This window comes from Bufo bufo, chromosome 6 (genome assembly GCF_905171765.1).
Source record: "Bufo bufo chromosome 6, aBufBuf1.1, whole genome shotgun sequence".
Taxonomy (NCBI): domain Eukaryota; kingdom Metazoa; phylum Chordata; class Amphibia; order Anura; family Bufonidae; genus Bufo; species Bufo bufo.
Window position 1 is genome coordinate 417452657 of NC_053394.1, and position 21745 is coordinate 417474401.

The 21745-nt window shown below is 42.9% G+C and overlaps 1 protein-coding gene across 2 annotated transcripts in view; it reads left to right on the forward strand.

The window, feature by feature from the left end:
• SDK2 (sidekick cell adhesion molecule 2) overlaps positions 1 to 21745 on the forward strand; it is a 592086-nt gene that overhangs the window by 538578 nt on the left and 31763 nt on the right. The window contains exons 19-34 of one of the 2 annotated variants that reach the window (XM_040435816.1): positions 1310 to 1505; positions 2282 to 2380; positions 4665 to 4856; positions 7066 to 7187; positions 7275 to 7384; positions 7479 to 7629; positions 8560 to 8797; positions 9697 to 9812; positions 10719 to 10908; positions 11224 to 11322; positions 12326 to 12520; positions 12720 to 12921; positions 13436 to 13539; positions 13796 to 13866; positions 14601 to 14736; positions 19056 to 19112. In XM_040435816.1, coding sequence (XP_040291750.1) covers positions 1310 to 1505; positions 2282 to 2380; positions 4665 to 4856; positions 7066 to 7187; positions 7275 to 7384; positions 7479 to 7629; positions 8560 to 8797; positions 9697 to 9812; positions 10719 to 10908; positions 11224 to 11322; positions 12326 to 12520; positions 12720 to 12921; positions 13436 to 13539; positions 13796 to 13866; positions 14601 to 14736; positions 19056 to 19112 — 2278 coding nt within the window. The remainder of the gene's footprint in view (positions 1 to 1309; positions 1506 to 2281; positions 2381 to 4664; positions 4857 to 7065; positions 7188 to 7274; positions 7385 to 7478; positions 7630 to 8559; positions 8798 to 9696; positions 9813 to 10718; positions 10909 to 11223; positions 11323 to 12325; positions 12521 to 12719; positions 12922 to 13435; positions 13540 to 13795; positions 13867 to 14600; positions 14737 to 19055; positions 19113 to 21745) is intronic. The other variant, XM_040435817.1, reaches the window with a different exon arrangement.

The window sequence follows — 21745 nt, forward strand, 5'->3', positions numbered from 1 at the left end:
GGGTAGGCTAGACCGGCCCTAACTAGCTAAACTCCTCCCTCTCTTAGAGAGAGCTAGAATGGAAAGAAGGGTTCCATTCTAGCCCTTCCATGTATGCTCCCATCTGCTGGTGAACCAGGCACATTACACTTAAACATAACAGTTACATGGAAATGGAAATGCACATTTTGCAGGCCCTAGAAATTAATACACGGGAGGACATTAGGTTAACAATGGGATATAATAGTGAGGCGCAAAGGTGGTAATGCATCTCAGGGGCGTTACACTGTCATGGTCGCCAACGCTCTTTAAAAATTGAATGTACATTTCTAAAACATAAAGATCCAGCGCGGCAGCAAGCCTGCTTTTTTTTTTTTCAAATAACACCTAAAATAAAACCAAACTTAAAAAAAGTGATGAGGAATATAATATTTGACATTTGCAGGGAATGTGTGACCAAATTTTTTTTTTTCTAATCAATTTTTATTTTCTGATAGCAGATTTTTTTTTAATTTGATTTCCTGAATATGATTATGAGGGCGCCCGTTTTGCCTGAGCTGTTCTTAACAGCATTTACAGATATGCTTTACGGCAGCCACCATGGGCTATAGACTCAGTGGTCTGGAGGGGACCTCATTGGCTTCTATGGGAGGGTTTTCTAGGCATGCTTTGTGACCCGTGCAGAGATCAGGAGGGAGTAGATAAGCTGTGATATCACCTATTGTGAATAGTGGATCTAGTGTTATCTATACATATAGGTGATATCTGACATTGTAATCCTGCCAGTGACGATAAGGAGATGACTGCAGTCAAGTGATCTGTACAGAACAAGTGGCGCTGATTATTAGGCTTAGGGCTTATGCACACAAACTTATTTTCTTTCATTTTTTTTTTTTTTTGCGGACCATATGCGGAACCATTCATTTCAATGGGTCCGCAAAAAAAACTGAAGTTACTCCATGTGCATTCCGTTTCCAGATTTCTGTATGTCCTTTCCGCCCAAAAAATAGAACATGTCCTATTATTGTCCGCATAAAGGACAAGGATAGGACTGTTCTTTTAAAGGCCAGCTGTTCCGTTCCGCAAAATACGGAATGCACACGGACGTCATTCTTTTTTTGTGGATCAGCCAAATACATACGGTCGTGTGCAGGATTCTAGTTTTTTTGTTTGCTCTTCTTTTTAATATAAACAGTGACATTAAAAATTAAAAAAATAACATCAAAAAAAATTAAGATTTACAGGATCGGTCATGTAAAAATATAACTCCCATCAGACAGTTACTGTATCATGTATGTTGTGCTGTATACATCTGCTTTCTCTTCCACAGCTAATGGCCTGGGACCCATCTAAGGAAGATGATAGAACTGTGGTCACAGTCAGACCCAACTTCCAGGACAGCACTCTCGTAGGCTTCATCACTGGCTTACAGAAGTATCACAGCTACGTGACTTCCATCCTATGCTTCACTACCCCAGGAGATGGGCCCCGCAGCCCCCCACAGCTAGTCTGGACACAAGAGGATGGTATGGCAGTGATACGCTAACCTGCAATGTTCTATGCAGAAGCCGGGGAGATATCTACTTTCTAACCAGTTTATGATGAAACTATGAGGAAAGACATGTGAAGAGCAACTTATCCGTTCACTGCTTTCACGTGCCACCACCGCTCAGGACGAAGGGTTGGCTTCACATGCATGGTCACCCTTCATTGTGAGCTTCTATGTAATGTGCAGCCAACTCTCTGCTGGGATGGAGGTCTGGACACCACTGTAGTCGGATCCCCATGTGTCTCTTTTTATGGCATGGTGAATTGATATATTCCATAAATGTTAATTGTGAGAAGAGACTTTTAAATTAGTTCTACAGTAGTTATTCTTGCTTCAGGGATGGAGAGCATAGGTGACATAAAGAATCACAATAGGCAACCAAATTATTTGTGGAGATCATAGGTGGCATTATGATAATTTGGAGGGATCAGTCAGATGGTGACATCATAAGCCCCCCTTCCTTCCAGAACTTTCTGTCATGCCAGTGCACAGAGCTGTTCTCTAGCCTAAGATGGAGAAATTAGGCGAATCTTTGATAGGAGATTTTTTTTTTTTGTAGAATTACAAAATGATCCCAAAACATCATGGTTGTTTTATGATCTGGTCTAACTTCACCTCCTGTCTAGGGATGAGCGAATTTCTGTTTTAGAAGTTGGTGTTCGGGTTCTGGTTACCGCAGAATTGCGTTATGAATCCTGTGACCACGGACCAGAAGTTCGCTCATCCCTACTCCTGTCTCTTCTATCCTTCCAGTACCTGGTCCTGTGGGCAGTCTCAGCTTTGATGACATCCTGGATACATCCTTAAGAGTGACCTGGCAGGAGCCTTCAGAGAAGAATGGGGTCCTCACTGGTAGGTTCTTAGCAGTCCAGAGAAAGGAGTATTTGGCGGTAGCTACATACAGGGGTGCACCTAGCGAAAACTGAAACGGCGCCCCCTAATTCATTGCACATGGCCCTTCTGCTGCCCCCCCCATCCTTGCACCTACCTAGTGCTGCCTGAGGCGATCGCCTCACCTGGCCTCATTGGTGGTGCAGCCCTGGTTACATAGGAGGCCTGCCTGTCTTATAATGGACTAGCCAGTGTCATATGGGGGAGATTTATTAAAACTGGTGTAATGGGAAAACGGGCCAATACAACCAATACGATTCCACCTTTCATTTTTCAAAGCTCCTTTCGAGCTGAAAATTAATTTCTAGTAAAAAAAAAAAAACTGAACAAGCACGGATGCCACGGTGTCAGTGATTTTCATGGATCCATAGACTTCAATGGCCGTGTTTAGTCCATGTCATGGACCAAAGTAGTGCATGTCTCCTTGATTTTTTTCACTGACCCACGGTCACAAAAAAAAAAAAAAACTGATGTGTGAACAAACGCATTAAAATCAATGAGTATGTGTAAAATACGGACAACACATCTCAGTGAAAAAAAGAAAATGTGAACGAGGTCTAATTTTGACTAATATTCAGGTCAGAAACCTAAAGCTCTGCAGAACATAATGCGCCTTTATAAGCAAAGTGCCTGGTACAAATCCCCGGTGGACACTTGACCGGCAGAAGTGGGAGAACGGGTAATGATTTTTTTGCTTTCACCTACAATCTAACGCCAGAAAACGCTGCAACTAACTTTCCCAGAACGCATGAATTATACAGAGGAACATTTCTAAAAATGTTTCTGTATGACGAGCAAACAAGCAACGTATAATCATTGTAATCAGCGAGACACAGAGCGCGAGGTGCGCATAAATCCACAGCTAGTAATAACCAGCTCTGCAGAGACTGGCGTGCCGCAAACCGAGCTAATAAATCAGCAGAGTGCAAGTGATTTCCCAGCTGAGTGGAAGAAGTAAGCTATATAATATTAGCATGCTCTAATACAGGGCCATCGCAAAGATGTGTGGAGACTTACAGCAAAGTATCGCGAAGGGTGAAAATAAGAAAAAATCCTCAGGGTCATACATCAGTGTACAAATAATACAGTATAGTAACCAAAAAACAGTGCAATGTACAGTGAGTGGCTAAATAACATAACCATACAGTGCATCAATAATACTACTATAGAGTACCCAAATAAAAGTGCTGTATAGTGTATGCTTAAATAATATTACCGTATAGTGCATCAATAATACTACTATAGAGTACCCAAATAAAAGTGCTGTATAGTGTATGCTTAAATAATATTACCGTATAGTGCATCAATAATACTACTATAGAGTACCCAAATAAAAGTGCTGTATAGTGTATGCTTAAATAATATTACCGTATAGTGCATCAATAATACTACTATAGAGTACCCAAATAAAAGTTCTGTATAGCGTATGCTTAAATAATATTACCCTATGGTGCATCAATAATACCACTATACAGTACCCAAATAAAAGTGCTGTATAGCGTATGCTTAAATAATATTACTGTATAGTGCGACAACAATAGCACTATACAGTATTCAAATAAAAGTGCTGTATAGTGTATGCTTAAATAATATTACCGTATAGTGCATCAATACTACTACTATAGAGTACCCAAATTAAAGGACTATATGGTGTATGCATAAATAATATTACCATATAGTGCATCAATAATGCCACCATATAGTACCCAAATAAAAGTACTATACAGGGTATGCTTAAATAATATTACCATACAGTGCAGCAATAATACTACTATAGAGTACCCAAATAAAAGTACTATACGGTGTATGCATAAATAATATTGCTATATAGTGCATCAATAATACCACTATATAGTACCCAAATAAAAGTGCTGTATAGTGTATGCTTAAATAATATTACCATGAAGTGCACCAGTAATACCACTATATAATACCTAAATAAAGGGCTATATAGTATGGTTAAATAAGATTTCCATATAGTGCATCAATAATATCACTATCCGCAAAACGCTACGGTCGTGTGAATGTAGCCTAAGGAGCTATAGCTGTTGGTCAAGACAACTATTGTATATGGTTAGCTAAAAATGTCCATAATTAGAAAAACAGTGCCACGCCAGTCAACAGGTTGTGTGTGGTATTGCATAGTCCATTGACCTCAATGGTTTTGATCTGCAATACCTGCCATATACCACGGACAGGCGGGGTGCTGTTTGGTCATCTTCCTTTCTGCCTTTTTGTTCTGCAGGGTACAAGATCTCCTTGGAAGAGTTTAACCAAACCAACACCAGAGTAACGCACTACCTCCCCAACGTCACCTTGGAGTATCGGGTCACCGGCTTGACTGCACTCACAACCTATACCATCCAGGTGGCCGGCATGACATCCAAAGGTCAAGGAGCAGTGGTCTCCTCCACCATCTCCTCCGGTGTGCCGCCAGGTCGGTACGGTGACAGTACACAGGGCGATTCACCGGAAAAGCTTTTATTTTTTCTTTTTCATATTTACTGGAACAGGGCGCTGACATTATCACAATGACTTTTCTTTTTTTGTGTGATTTTTCCATTAGCGGAGGTACTTGATAACATAATTGTTCTCTATTACAAAAGACTAATCTGTCATCAGCTCTGCGGCAGCTCGTCACCTCGACATCTCTCTGATGGAAAACGAGGATCGCCTAGACAATAATAGTAATTAATCTCATTTGGGCAACCATTGCCTGATGACATGGATTCGTAAAGTGCTTATTAAAAAAAAATCCCAGGGTCCAGGCTTGCTCATCTGTTTGTAAAAAAAAGTCTGCAAAAGGTCATCTCCTTCGACTGCACAGCAAAATGCGTAGCAGAGCCTCATCGGGAATAGCCGGGCTTTTTTCCCACGCTCAAGCCAAAAACACCACACACATTTTCCGTTGCATGCGGACAGGATTACGTAGAACGCATTCACATACACGGGATGCGGTTTCCCAAAGATTTCAGCACAAAATTTGCTATTTTTATTATTTATGATTGTAGCGCCATTTATTCCATGGCGCTGTACATATAATAAGGGGTGCACATACATAAAACAAGTACAGTAAGCATGAACAAGGCAAGTTAAAAACTAGTTCAGGAGAGAAGATTCTGCCCGCGAGGGCCTACGATCTACCAGGGATGGAGGAAGGACACTGTAGATGAGGGTAAACCTAGTCATATAGCGATATGGTGGAAGCAGCGCTACTGAAGGTTGTAGGCTTGTCTGAAGAGGTGGGTTTTCAGGTTCCTTTTGAAGGTTTCCATGTTAGGTGAGAGTCTGATATGTTTGGAAAGAGAATTCAAGAGTATGGGGGAAGGACATAGTAGGTGAGGGTAAAACTGGTCATGGTGGTATAGCGGCAGCAGGGTCACTGGTTGTAGGCTTGTCTGTGGAGCTGGGTTTTCACAGTAGATGAGAGTCTGATATGTTGGGGTAGAGATCTCCAGAGTATGTGGGAAGCACAGGAGAAACATTGAGGTGATTGAGGTGAGGAGGGAAGAGAAGGAGGTCTTGTGAGGGTTGGAGATTCCGTGTGGGAAGGTATCGGGAGATCAGGTCACAGATGGACGGAGGGGACAGGTTGTGGACAGCCTTGTGTGTCATAGTTAGTGTTTTGTACTGGATCCTCTAGGCAATGGGGAGCCAAGAAAGAGATTGTCAGAGGGTAGAGGCAGAGGAGCGATGGTTGGAGAGGTGGAATAGTTGGGCAGCAGAGTTGAGGATAGATTGGAGAAGTACGATGGGGCTAGATGGGACCACAGTGGAGGATGTTACAGTAGTCTAGGTGGGAGATGATGAGGGCATGTACTGTACAAGCAGTTGGAGGCGGCAAGAGGTGGAAAGAGCTTAGATGTGTGCTTTAAAGGACAGAGCAGAATCGAAGTTTACACCAAGGCAGCGGACTTGGTTCACCGGGGAGAGTGCGCAGACATTGACTGCTATGAAGCGCATGTCAAATCTGACACATCTGATTAGGCCTCCCAACACATATGGAATAGCTTGGGACTTGGTAAATTCAGCAGTAGAATACATTAGATGAGATTTTACAAATGCACAAGGTGTGGAAACTTTTAAAACCGCAGCGTGTCACTTTTAATGTAGCGGGAGTGAAGCTTTGGGTGAATCCACAGCACAGTCCACATGTAACACATCCTTACGTAAATTCATAGATATAGCAGAACACGATCAGCAATAGACCTCAGCCTCCGACATTGATGGCTTACCCTCAGGATAAGTCATCAATATCAGATCAGCGGGAGTCTGACTACCGGCACCCCTACCGACCAGCTGTATGAAGAGGCAACTGCACTCAGTGAGAGCTGTGGTCTCTTCCTAGGCCATTGACATCGGCTAGGGTCAGCTCAGTCCCATTCAAGTGAATGGAGCTGAGCTGCAGTACCAAGCACTGCCACTATGAAATGGACAGCGATGTGATTGGTAAACTGCAAGGAGGCCGCATCGTTCCCGTCTTATCGGCAGGGGTGGAAAACTCCTTTAACTGATGTAAAGCAGGGACCCTAAAACGATGAGGAACTGAAACAAATATTAGAAAATTGCTTGACCATAAATTCTGCATAAAACCCTTTTAAATGGATGTATTTTTTTTTTATATGCCATATACTGTCTTCCTACAGAACTGCCTGGAGCACCAACCAATATCGCCATCACTCACATCGGCCCTCGCTCTGTTACACTTCAGTTCCGACCAGGTTATGATGGGAAAACTTCAATTTCCAAGTGGCAGGTGGAAGCCCAGGTGAGAAAACTGGGGGAAACTTTTTCTAACACAGTAAAATGCTTTATCATTTCTTTCTTCAAGTGACCTCTGACCTTCTATCTTAAGGTTGGAACACAAGGAGAATCTGAAGAATGGGTTCTCATACATCAGCTGGCGAATGAGCCCAATGCCCGCGCTCTGGTGGTGCCTAAGTTGACTCCTTTCACCTTTTACAGGTAAGTCAGATGTCGATGACCAGATAAGACATTGTGAAGGAGACTCTTTTGTGCCCTGTTACATGTATTCATGAGAAATGTTATTTGTCTGTAGTTTCCGCATGCGCCAGGTGAACATTGTTGGTACCAGTCCACCCAGTCTAGCCTCCAGAAGGATACAGACGTTGCAGGCCCCACCAGACATGTTCCCAGCTAATGTGACCCTACGTACAGCCAGTCAGACCAGCCTGTGGGTGCGCTGGGTGGTGAGTGTGACGAAAAGCTATGGATTTATTAACCCCATGCCTCACCTTGACATAACAGTATGTTAAAGAGGTTATGCCATGATTGATGTAAAAATCAGACATCATATAGTACACGACAATCTCTTTCTAACAAAGCTAGAACCCTCCCTGTACCTCACATGGATCCAGAGAGCTCCCCATTCATTGCCCCAATTGTTCTGCTAGATTTATTTCAGGCTGGCAGCTCATGGGCGTGTCCTTCATCAGGGGGTGTGCCTTTTCTTATGTAGCTTAGGGGGGGGGTGTCTTTTCTGCTGCAGCTCTTTTCCTATAACTGCCATAGCTTCTAACAGAAGATATGGCTGGTGACAGTTGAAGATTTAAACTGAGCATGTGCGACCACCTCGGTGAGGTGGACAAGAAAAAAGTAAAAGAAAAAAATTGCAAGTGACGCTATACAGATACATTTTATTGAATAGCTCAGTACCGTAATTAAAATTTTAATGACATGCAATTAAAAAAGTATGCAGATCCAGGTGCTAGTTTGAAAAATTTAGGATATGTTTTCTGGTACAACCCCTTTAAGGGCCTGGGGTAGTTGGCACACTTTGATATAATATTACTTCATGGTGATTGTATGGCTTCTGCTACTGTGCTCACGCAATCACCAGTAGGAGGATTGCTGTAATAGATATCTAAACTTCTGCCACAGCTGCGGGGATTGGAGATAACTCTGATCCCGGGGGCTAACTCTTTCAGTGCTGCAGTCAAGCCGGACCGCACCACTGTACTAGTCAGAAAGTGGATGAGGGGACAGACGTATCATGTGTGTAATATGCTGGATCTGAGCCAATCAAAGGACTAATAATCAACCCTACCTATCATGTTGATTGGTTTAAAATATACTCAGTAGCGCCTCCTCGCTTTCTCATAAACCATTCCTTCCCTTAGCCTTTACCAGAGACGGAGTACAACGGTAACCCAGAATCTGTGGGGTACAGGATCCGATACGTGAGATCTGATGGAAAAGGGAAGTCCTCCACCCACATCATTCATGACCGCATCGAGAGGGAATACACTATTGAAGATCTGGAAGAGTGGACAGAATATAATGTCCAAATTGTTGCTTTTAACGCCATTGGTTCTGGGCCCTTGAGTCCTATAGTGGCGGCGAGGACGCGAGAGTCAGGTGAGAGGCCAGTCTGCACCCCTTAGTTGGGCCCTTGGTCACATTGGCCACAATTTAAGAAAAAAAAGTATGTATACCACTTGTGGTGGCCCACTGTATGGTATATTTAGCCTACCGCACTTTCCTATGCAGTACAGAAATGGTTTGCTGGTGTATACTATCCCAACGGAGGGAAAAGAACACTCTTTTCGTCTCCGTTTGGCTACTTTGGCATATGTAATCTGGACATATTCACCATATACAATGTGAACACACTTTAAAAACCACTAACGGAATTGTCCTCTTCATATGCTTATGTGTGTAAGATATTTTGGGTAGAGGCCTATGACATTCAGTGAGCTTGAGAGATCCATCCTGGGCCGGTGTAGGTTAAAAATAAAGAAAAATGATGGCAGAAGAAGAGCATTTCCATCGCTGGTCTAAAGCTGGACAGCTCCTGATGTTGGAGAAGTCTCATTACTTCTGTCCCTGACCACCTTTGGAATCGTAATGATTAATGACAATATAATAAAATAAATGGGATGTAAACATCTGTCTGGTCAAAGATAAGTAAAGGACCGAAGCACTCCTTAGGTACTGCAAAAGAAAGATGGTGTTTCTTTTACCCAGCATGGCAACGTTTCAACTTCAATGAGTCTTTTTCAAGCCAGGCTTGAAAAAAAACTCGATGAAGTCGAAACATTCCCATGCTAGGTGAATAAAACACCATCTTTCTTTTGCGGTACCTAAGGAGTGCTTCGGTCCTTTACTTACCTTTGATGTGCTGGGGTTCCTAAGCTAGAACCCAACAGCGCAGGCTCTACCGAACAATTTGGTTCTCTCGGTTGGAGTGCTGCCCCCTTTTTCTGGTCACCATGATTGCACATAAAAGTAATTGTACCTCTGCTTCTGGCCCTCAGTTCCATCCTCTGGACCCAGCAATGTCTCTGCTCTGGCCACAACCTCAAGCAGCATCTTGGTTCGTTGGAGCGAAATCCCCGAACCGGATCGGAATGGACTCCTCCTGGGTTACAAGGTGAGGAGCCTGACTTTAATATGTGGATGTTACCAGATGCATCTATAAGGATAAACTCATCTCTAGATCTAGATTTACTTTAGAGTTTCCAGAAAATTCACTGTTACACTAGACACAATGCCTTGTAGGACTAGCCCAGCTGAATGTAAAGATACCTCTCATTTAGCGATCTGTTGCTTCATTCTGGAGAAAATATACTTTTAGTCCATATGCAAATGAGCAGTGAAGTGCATTGAAGGCGGGCCCAAACACTCTGTGCACCCTTGCTTCTCCTGCTTCCTCTGCCAGACCCTCCCTCTTCTTCTTGATTGACAGGGTCAGGTGAGATGAGTATGCAGGAACCTGGCCCTGTCAATCAGGAAAGAGAGGGAAGTGCTGGCAGAGGAAGTAGAAGGAGCAAGGAGGCACCCTATGGCTTGGGCCCGCCATTGTTGCACTTAACTGCTGATTTGCTGATTTAAGTCAATAACTCAATATGACTAAGGGCTCATGCACATGGCCGTAGTTTCAGTCCGTATCCGATCTGAAAATTTATTGCAGATCAGATGTGGATCCATTCATCTCAATGGGACCGCAAAAGATGCAGAAAGCACACCCGCAAGGCCATTCTGCAGCCCAGCAAAAAAAAAGATCATGTCTTATTCTTGTCCATTTTGTGGACAAAGATAGGATATTTCTGCAGTAGAAAAAAAAAAAAAAAAATGGCGGCATGTACTTGGCCGGTATCCATGTTTTGCGGATTCGCAACTTACTGCCATGTGCATGAGTCGGAATACAGACATCTGTAATGGGAGACTTCTGGAAAAAAAAGGTTTCTTTCGAGTCTCTGTCATACTTTAAGCAGTGGGCCAGGAACAGTATAGGATAGGGATGTTCTTTTCTGATTTGTTTTATTGTCTTGTGTAGATTCTCTACAAGGAGAAAGATTCAGACAATCCTCCTCGTTTCTGGCTTGTGGAAGGCAATTCCTCTCGAAGTGTTCAGCTTACCAAACTTGGGAAATACGTTCTCTATGAAATCCAGGTCTTGGCTTTCACCAGAATCGGAGATGGAGTACCGAGCACACCGGCAATTCTGGAGAGGACCTTGGATGATGGTAAGACTGTGTTCTTCAGAACACCACTGGCCCAATTCTTACTACTGGAGCAAGAAGCACATGCTGTAGGATGTAGATTGATACTTCTGCTACAATAGACTTCCTAGATATTAGGCAGTTGCCTTAATGAGGTCATTCCTTCCTAATAAATTCATTGGTGGTGCAGGCCATCACTTGCGTGGTGCACTCTGCTATATACTATATACCTGCAGCACATTATTCTGGCAGATCTCCAGCCAGCATGGTTCTTAGTGAACTCTGCATGAGGTGAGCACAGCCAGATGATTCACTGCCTCATGTTACATTGGTTTTCAGTTCCAGGTCCGCCAGTGGGAATACTGTTTCCTGAGGTGAGAACAACCTCAGTCCGCCTCATTTGGCAGACCCCAGCTGCTCCCAACGGTATCATTTTAGGTAAGAACTTCACACTTCGATTATTTTGTGATCTGCAACAGGTTTACAAATCATCAGATAGTTTGGACAGTAAGAAAGAGGTGACATTTCTAAACCTTCAAGTCTTAAACCAGGAGCCTGCGCCATAGCACATGGAATCCTTACCTGTGGTCATATCCATGGCCTGGTGCCTACGGAAGACCAAAGGGCAATCTGCCGCAGGAGAAGACACCAATATTATAAATAGTACATACTAGATGGGGCCCTGTTGCACTAGGAACCAGTTATGACTGTGGTCCCTACCGTTCCTCATTATGGAGCCATAGGTACTACTGCCTCATGGTGCCTCTGTGCAACACCCTATTCCCCTAAGGAACGAACCTCTAAGGAACGACAATATGAGGGTAGGGCCACACTTTCAGGTTTCCCGTGATGGAGAGAAAGTATAAAGGACAGATACAACTTTCTCCTCTTTGTTGCATTCACTCCTGGTTTTGGCTTCCAAAAATTGCATCAGGAAACAAGACCATGTGGCCATGCCCTGATGGGACATGCCACATTTTGTCTTGTCACAGATTCACATGGAAAAACCTCTACATGAAACAGGAGGCAAACTGAGGTAGCGTAAGGACCTATAGATGTTATAGCCATGATGCTACCTATCTGTACAACAAGGATCCGTTATCCAGCCATGTACACCGTAAAGACGTTGACTCCAAAAAAAAAAGGAATTCGATTGATTTCTGTATCTTGTGTTCCATAGTCCACAGTTTACCATATTGCATGCCCTAAAAGTACATCCATTAAGGAACGCACCACCTCCTCTCATACTTCCATGCAGGAGGACTTGTGACCTCCTGTGGACTATAAAAGTAGTAGACAGAGGGTGGCCGGGGCATACGTGGTCCATACTGGAGCATCCTCACAAGCATACTGGTTCTGGCTTGATAACGTCTGATCATGTAGGCCCCGGTATGGAACCATCTCTTCTGGCACATAACATGTCACATTGGTTTCCTCACAGCTTATCAGATCACTCACAGACTGAACACGACCAACGCAAACACTGCCACCGTGGAACTGCTGAATCCGAGCGTGCGGCAGTACACAGCCGCGGCACTTCGACCGGAGTCTGTTTACTTGTTTCGAATCACAGCCCAGACCCGTAAGGGATGGGGCGAGGCTGCCGAAGCTCTGGTGGTCACCACAGAAAAGAGAGGTAAGCAGGAGTCCATAAGTTAATGCATTAACTGGAAATGATAGTTCTCCAAAGTAAAGGGGGGCACTAATCAATGACCCCTCTCTGTTACCTCAAAATTCCCTAAGGGGAGATTTTTTAAAGGGATTGTCTTCATTATCCTCTTGTATTGGAAGTCCTGTAGATAAGACTTGGACTCTTGTTTTGTTTCCTTTTGCAGAACGCCCTCAGCCCCCCAAAAAGCCCGTAGTTCGGCAGGAAGATGTCAAGTCCAGAAGCGTGCTGCTTTCCTGGGAACCAGGAAGTGATGGTCTTTCTCCCGTGCGCTACTACACCATCCAGACCCGAGAGCTACCTAAAGGACGCTGGCTGGTGCACTCTTCCTCCTTCAGTCACAATGCCACCTCCGCCATCGTAGACCGGTACAAAGTTTTTCTTACGTTGTTGCCAACATACACACTGGTGGCAGACATATTTATTGGTTCGTAAGGAATTAATACAGGGAGTTATGAAAACTGCTTATTTCCAGCAGTGCCATAAAGATGGATGGAGGGGTTACTGTGCATGCGTTGTGCGCTCTTCATTCGCTACCATGGGACTTCTGAGAACAGACGAGTGCGCTCGCTCGGCTATTTTTGGAAGTCCCATAGCAGTGAACAAAGAAGACCTGCGTATGCGCAGTGTGCTCTCCTTCACTTCGGGTACTACCATTAAAAAAACTGCATGGAAAAAAGAAGCAGCATGCTCTGTCTTGGAGCGGAATCTGCGCTAACTCTCCCATTGAAATTGAATGGGAAGCTGAAAAAACGCGTGCCGTCCCAAAAACCGCACCAAAACCGAACAGAAAATCAGCTCATTTTCAAAATCTGTCATGTGAACATACCCCAAGTGATGTCATCCTTTCGTTGACACGTTTCTTTTGTGGTAACATTTCAGAATAAAACCATTCACGTCATACAAATTCCGAGTCAAGGCAACAAATGACATTGGAGACAGTGAATACAGTGCAGAATCAGAGTCCCTAACGACACTTCAGGCGGGTAAGTCACCCCTCATTCTCCAGGACTGGGCTGGTCTTACCATCTAACCTCGTGCCAATCAGGCGCTTTCCATAAGGAGATTCCTTGAGTACCTTCTGTTCAGACAGTGCCCCCTGAGGCTGCGGCTGGCATTGCACAGGCTGTATGGGAGGAGCGCAGTCTGTTGGCGGGTTATTTCACGTATACTGCTCGTTCTCTGATTCGTGTTAATACATCGGGGCGTTTAAATTGTAAGTGACCTTATTTTATTTTCCAGCACCTGATGATGCTCCATCAATCCTGTCCGTCACCCCCCAGACAACTACCTCAGTATTAATTCACTGGCAGGTATGAAACGGTTCACATGTATTTGTGTATTATTACGGTATATGCTGCATTTATAGGGGCGGTAAACAGAAAGTCTATCTTACTTCTAGCTGATTTGAAATTAAGTGGAATCTATTATTCCCTTTTATCAGCCTATAGAACACATTACTGGGGGTCTAATGTGTATGGGGAGCCCCCGACAGATGATGTCGGAGGAGATAAGGATCGGATAAAGTAAATATTTTCATCCAGTCCCTTTGTCCTCGCAGGAGATAAGCTGCCACCAGAAGGGTCTGTCTGCAACTTTCCCCTTCGCCCCACTGCACGCACTTAGGGCCCATTCACACAACCTTTTTCATGCATTTTCCACACGGAATCCGCACCAAAAATCGCCTCTGAAAAGCCTCCTGTTTATTTCAATGAATGCAGAACTTGCTTTTTCCCAGCATGCTCTATCTTGGAGCGGATTCTGCACTGATTCTCACTTTGAAATGAATGAGAAGCTCAAAAAATAGGAAGCTGAAATAAAACGCGCCCAAAACCGGATTTTTCTGCGTGTTTTCAAAATACGTCGTGTGAACATACCCTTACTTGTTTTTGCCGAAAACAACGTGTATGTGTATGGAAGGGTTGAGAGAGAGGGCTGTCAGACAGAGTGTATGGATGTGTATGTCCGGCCCACGGTGACGTGTGCCCCCCCGGGGGCCTGTACATACATGTGTGTATGACAAGGTTATTTTGCTTTGTCTGGTTAGGCTCCAGCAGAAGATAAAATAAATGGCATCCTTCTGGGCTACCGAATCCGATACCGGGAACTGGTATATGATGGAATGAGGAGTTTTACGTTGCGAAACATCAATGACCCCAACGCCAAATGGGCGGAGTTAACATGTAAGTAATGCTTAACACATTGTGTGCCACCAGGTAGATTGAATCCAATTGATCTCTTGTCTCATCTGACGCTCAGTCTGCTTATTTGTTCCTCCTCCATGCTATACACTGCAGCTTTGTTTGTTCAGAGTGCTTGATGTATATACGTTTTTAATGCATGAACTGTTTTTATAGGTGCAGAAGTGAGGGTTCCTTTTCTTGGGCCTTCATACAAAATTTTATAAGGCCACCAAACGTTACATGTAATTTATAGTAATGGTACATGAACCAGGCATCAGATCCTACACAGTGATGTCACAGTACAGGATAATGTACACAGTGATGTCACAGTACAGGGATAATGTACACAGTGATGTCACAGCACAGGATAATGTACACAGTGATGTCACAGCACAGGATAATGTACACAGTGATGTCACAGTACAGGGATAATGTACACACTGATGTCACAGCACAGGATAATGAACACAGTGATGTCACAGTACAGGATAATGTACACAGTGATGTCACGGTACAGGATAATATACACAGTGATGTCACGGTACAGGATAATGTACACACTGATGTCACAGCACAGGATAATATACACAGTGATGTCACACTACAGGATAATGAACACAGTGATGTCACAGCACAGGAAAATGTACACAGTGATGTCACAGTACAGGGATAATACACCCAGTGATGTCACAGTACAAGATAATGTACACAGTGATGTCACAGTACAGGGATAATGTACACAGTGATGTCACAGTACAGGATAATGCACACAGTGATGTCACAGTACAGGATAATGCACACAGTGATGTCACAGTACAGGGATAATGTACACAGTGATGTCACAGTACAGGTATAATGTACACAGTGATGTCACAGTACTGGATAATGTACACAGTGATGTCACAGTACTGGATAGTGTACACAGTGATGTCACAGTACAGGATAATGTACATAGTGATGTCAGTACAGGATAATGTTCACAGTGATGTCACAGTACAGGATAATGTACACAGTGATGTCACAGTACAGGATAATGTACACAGTGATGTCACAGTACAGGATAATGTACACAGTGATGTCACAGTACAGGATAATGTACATAGTGATGTCAGTACAGGATAATGTTCACAGTGATGTCACAGTACAGGATAATGTACACAGTGATGTCACAGTACAGGATAATGTACACAGTGATGTCACAGTACAGGATAATGTACACAGTGATGTCACAGTACAGGATAATGTACACAGTGATGTCACAGCACAGGATAATGTACATAGTGATGTCACAGTACAGGGATAATGTACAAAGTGATGTCACAGTACAGGATAATATACACAGTGATGTCACAGTACAGGATAATGTACACAGTGATGTCACAGTACAGGATAATATACACTGTGATGTCACAGTACAGAATAATGTACACAGTGATGTCACAGTACAGGATAATGTACATAGTGAGTCACAGTACAGGGATAATGTACACAGTGATGTCACAGTACAGGATAATGTACACAGTGATGTCACAGTACAGGGATAATGTACACAGTGATGTCACAGTACAGGAATAATGTGCACAGTGATGTCACAGTACAGAATAATGTACACAGTGATGTCACAGTACAGGATAATGTACATAGTGATGTCACAGTACAGGGATAATGTACACAGTGATGTCACAGTACAGGATAATGTACACAGTGATGTCATAGTACAGGGATAATGTACACAGTGATGTCACAGTACAGGGATAATGTACACAGTGATGTCACAGTACAGGATAATATACACAGTGATGTCACAGTACAGGATAATGTACACAGTGATGTCACAGTACAGGATAATGTACACAGTGATGTCACAGTACAGGATAATATACACAGTGATGTCACAGTACAGGATAATATACACAGTGATGTCACAGTACAGGATAATATACACAGTGATGTCACAGTACAGGATAATATACACAGTGATGTCACAGTACAGGATAATATACACAGTGATGTCACAGTACAGGGATAATATACACAGTGATGTCACAGTACAGGGATAATATACACAGTGATGTCACAGTACAGGGATAATATACACAGTGATGTCACAGTACAGGATAATATACACAGTGATGTCACAGTACAGGATAATATACACAGTGATGTCACAGTACAGGATAATGCACACAGTGATGTCACAGTACAGGATAATGTACACAGTGATGTCACAGTACAGGATAATGTACACAGTGATGTCACAGTACAGGATAATATACACAGTGATGTCACAGTACAGGATAATATACACAGTGATGTCACAGTACGGGATAATATACACAGTGATGTCACAGTATAGAGATAATGCACACAGTGATGTCACAGTACAGGATAATATACACAGTGATGTCACAGTACAGGATAATGTACACAGTGATGTCACAGTATAGAGATAATGCACACAGTGATGTCACAGTACAGGATAATGTACACAGTGATGTCACAGTACAGGATAATATACACAGTGATGTCACAGTACAGGGATAATATACACAGTGATGTCACAGTACAGGGATAATATACACAGTGATGTCACAGTACAGGGATAATATACACAGTGATGTCACAGTACAGGATAATATACACAGTGATGTCACAGTACAGGATAATGCACACAGTGATGTCACAGTACAGGATAATGCACACAGTGATGTCACAGTATGGGATAATGAACACACTTACAACAAAGCACACCCAAGATATCAATAATATGTATCGAATTTTATTAAATTCATCACACAACATGACCCAGAAACTGATATAAGATTAAAAACATTTAAAAAAAATTGATGTATACATGGAGTGGTGCCAAATACATCGCTGACCACCCAACACAGCACGAACACATGATAAAAGCAGATAGTGTCAAACTCCCTATATATGAAACACAACCTAAATAAAATAAAAAAAATTAAAATGATCAATGTAAATGTGAAAAAAAAAAACATCCCACTGTTCTCAAAGAATAATAATGTAGCAGCAAGTGGCATACCAACACAATAAAAGAAGTCTTAATACTCTGAATATTTACGTCCTGGTGAGACCAAAAGTATACGGTGCATGAGGAGAATCTGAGCGTGCTGTGGGAATGACCCTCACGTACATCGCCGTACCTGTAGGTTTTATTTACCAGCCGGCACTAAAAAACTAAAATCTGCAATCTGGCCATGACTGCTCCAGAGCAACGTGTTATACATGAGGACCGTTATTGTGATTTACCTATCTGACCTCTAGATGTACATTTTTAAGAGTCTAAAATATTACGTTACATCTTGTCTCGCTGTCAAGTGATAACGTCCGATAGGATAAATCCTCGTCCTGGCCAAGTTCCCTGATGCGGTAGCGTCCTGTCCCCGCACATCCGATTCTGCTGAATTAATTCTAGGAGATAGGAGGTACAGGTCATAGAAAGGATGCGTCCCCAATTTTGAGGAACATCTGTGTTTATCTGACCTCAGCGAGGAGATCTGCGCAGTAAACATAACAGGGGACGTCTCTGAATAATGGAGATCAGATATCCGGGGAAAATACTGAAGGCCAAAATAACCAATCTCATCCTAAGAATGGTCTTTCAAGGGCAGCTTGATGAGTTTGGGTTGGCCACTCCAATTGTAATACAATTCAGACATCACATAGTACATGCCCACCTCTTACTAACAAAGCCAGAACCAGCCCTGCGCCTCACATGGACTCCGAGATCTCCCCATTCATTGCTGCAAATGCTCTGCTAGATTATCCTCAGTTCTGGAGGTGCGCTCTTTTTTGGAGGGTGTCTCTATTCTGCTGCTACTCTTTCCCTGTAACTGCTAAAGTGTCTAAAAGAAGATTGGGCTGGTGGCAGTTGAGGATTTAAACTGAGCATGTGTGACCACCTCAGTGAGGTGGACAAGAAATAAGATAAAGAACAAACAGCAGGTGGCGCTATACAGATGCATTTTATTGAATAGCTCACTGGCTAAACCAAATTTTTAATTACATGCAATTGCAAAAGTATTTAGATCCAGGTGCTGGTTTGAAAAATGTAGAATATTTTCGTGACACAACCCCTTTTAAGTTATTTTTTTTGGGGGCTACGAATATTGATGGCCTATCCTCAACAAGCGGCCCCTCCAGACAAACTTTAGGACTGTCCATATGTATCTATGTGCTATGTATATAATTGTCTGTCAGCATGTTGTGTTCACTATATACTAACTGCACTCCTGCCCCCGCTCTTTGCTCCCCTGCCCTCCATTCCCCCATCTTCTTTCCAATCTGTATAGCTGCCTACATGGTCCGGAACCTGAGTGAACCGGCTCTCACCCAGTACGAGTTAGACAGTAAGTGTGGTCCTGACTAACGGCATGGGGTCCTATACGGATATTGATCAGATATAAACTTAAAGGGGTTTCCGAGATTTTTGAACTGATGACGTCATCGGCATCTGATCGGTGAGGTCCAACCCCCACCAATCAGCTGTTTGAGAAGGCACGGCACTCACAGTAGCGCCACGGCCTTTTCTCACAGCTTTTCCTAGGCCAGGTGACGTCGCGTTCATCGGTCACATGGCCTAGGCGCAGCTCAGCCCCATAGAAGTCAATGGGGCTGAGCTGCGATACCAGGGACAACCACTATACAATGTATATATCTATTGCGAGTGCCATTGTCTTCTCAAACTGCTGATCGCGGGTGTCCTGGATGTTGGACCCCCACCGATCAGATACTGATGACTAGGGGGTGAGCGAATCGGCTTCGGATGTTTCATCCGAGGTCGATTCGCATAAAAGTTTGTTTTAATACTGTATGGAGCGAGCGCTCTGTACAGTATTAGAATGTATTTGCTCCGATGAGTCGAAGGTGTTACTTCGCGAGACTTCGGGTAATAACTTTGTAAATTCATTTCTACTGTAAAAGACCTTTGTACCGGACGCGGGTTCAGTTCCAAGGTACCACCTGGAACCGAACCCAAGTTCAGTTTAAATGTTTTTTACAGTAGAAATAAATTTACAAAGTTATTACCCGAAGTCTCGCAAGTAACACCTTCGGCTCATCGGAGCCAATACATTCTAATACTGTACGCTGATCCTGGTCCTTACAGTATTCAAACAAAGTTTTATGCCAATTGACTTCAGATGAAACATCCGAAGCCGATTTTCTCATCCCTACTGATGACCTATCCAGTGGTATTAAAGTCTTGGAGACCCTTTTAACGGAAAATCCAATAAATACAAATCCTGGACTCATCCTCTCCTGTCCTGTTGTTTCCCAGTTCTTTCTGTTTCTGAGTAATGTCAGTGACAACCACCACGACTGCTACATACAGGGGTTGTCACCCAGCTTTCCAGATACCAGAAAAGCTATTCTACCTAGCTGTGCAGTGGTATGGGCAGAATGGTGTATAAACTAGGGGGGTCATTTATCAAACCTGGTGTCAAGCAGAACTGGCTCAGTTGCCCATAGCAACCAATCAGATTCCACCTTTCATTTTGGACAGCTACTTTGGAAAATGAAAGGAGGAATCTTATTGGCTGCTATGGGCACCTAAGCTAGTTCTACTTTATACCAGTTTGATAAATTACCCACTAGGTGTATAGGAAAGCTAGGTGTCAACTTCCAAGTGAGGGGTAACGTCAGCCATATTGTTTGTCATCCAGTTTTTCCAAAAAGCCTAGTCCTATTATTATTTTATTTTTTTCAATTTGACCAAAGTAATTATACAAAGGGGACCTCAGAAAATGTACTTTCTATAGGATCACAACTGCATATTATAACGTACTTGAAGTCACTGGTCCCAGAATTCCCAGAGCCATCCAGATATTACACAATTGGAGTTGTGATGTCATTTCTGGTCACTGGTGATATCATCATCCACCTTGCGCACTGGGAAATATTGTCCATTATAGAGGAGAAGACGCCCTGCACTGTGACTATATAATTCAGAAAAACTGCTTGAAAAGATTGGCTCCAGAATCACTATAAGAAACCAATTTATTCCGTAGAAGTTACAAATAAAAATTACAAATAAAACTGAGATAAAATAAAGGATAGCATTTAAAAACATGCAGAAACGTCCCTTGTGATAGGGAATCCGGTCTGGAAATCTAATCACTATAGTGAGAAGATATTATGTGAGGCGCATAAACTGTCAGATTCCCTCAGATGTTATCCAATTGTGAATTCCGAAGTCTCCACTGCACAATGCTAGCTGTAAATGCTGTATTAGTAATGTCTCCGCAGCTATACAACCGCAAACACAGCTGATTAAGTTATAGGCTCCTCAATTTTAGCTTAGATCCATTCACAATTGTGCAGACTTATTCTGACCCACCATAAAACAGTTTGGTGAGTATATGGAGAGTATATAAAGATAATGTCCAATATATACAGTACAGACCAAAAGTTTGGACACACCTTCTCATTCAAAGAGTTTTCTTTATTTTCATGACTATGAAGGCATCAAAACTATGAATTAACACATGTGGAATTATATACATAACAAACAAGTGTGAAACAACTGAAAATATGTCATATTCTAGGTTCTTCAAAGTAGCCACCTTTTGCTTTGATTACTGCTTTGCACACTCTTGGCATTCTCTTGATGAGCTTCAAGAGGTAGTCCCCTGAAAGGGTTTTCACTTCACAGGTGTGCCCTTGTCAGGTTTAATAAGTGAGATTTCTTGCCTTATAAATGGGGTTGGGACCATCAGTTGCGTTGAGGAGAAGTCAGGTGGATACACAGCTGATAGTCCTACTGAATAGACTGTTAGAATTTGTATTATGGCAAGAAAAAAGCAGCTAAGTAAAGAAAAACGAGTGGCCATCATTACTTTAAGAAATGAAGGTCAGTCAGTCAGCTGAAAAATTGGGAAAACTTTGAAAGTAAGGGCTATTTGACCATGAAGGAGAGTGATGGGGTGCTGCGCCAGATGACCTGGCCTCCACAGTCACCGGACCTGAACCCAATCGAGATGGT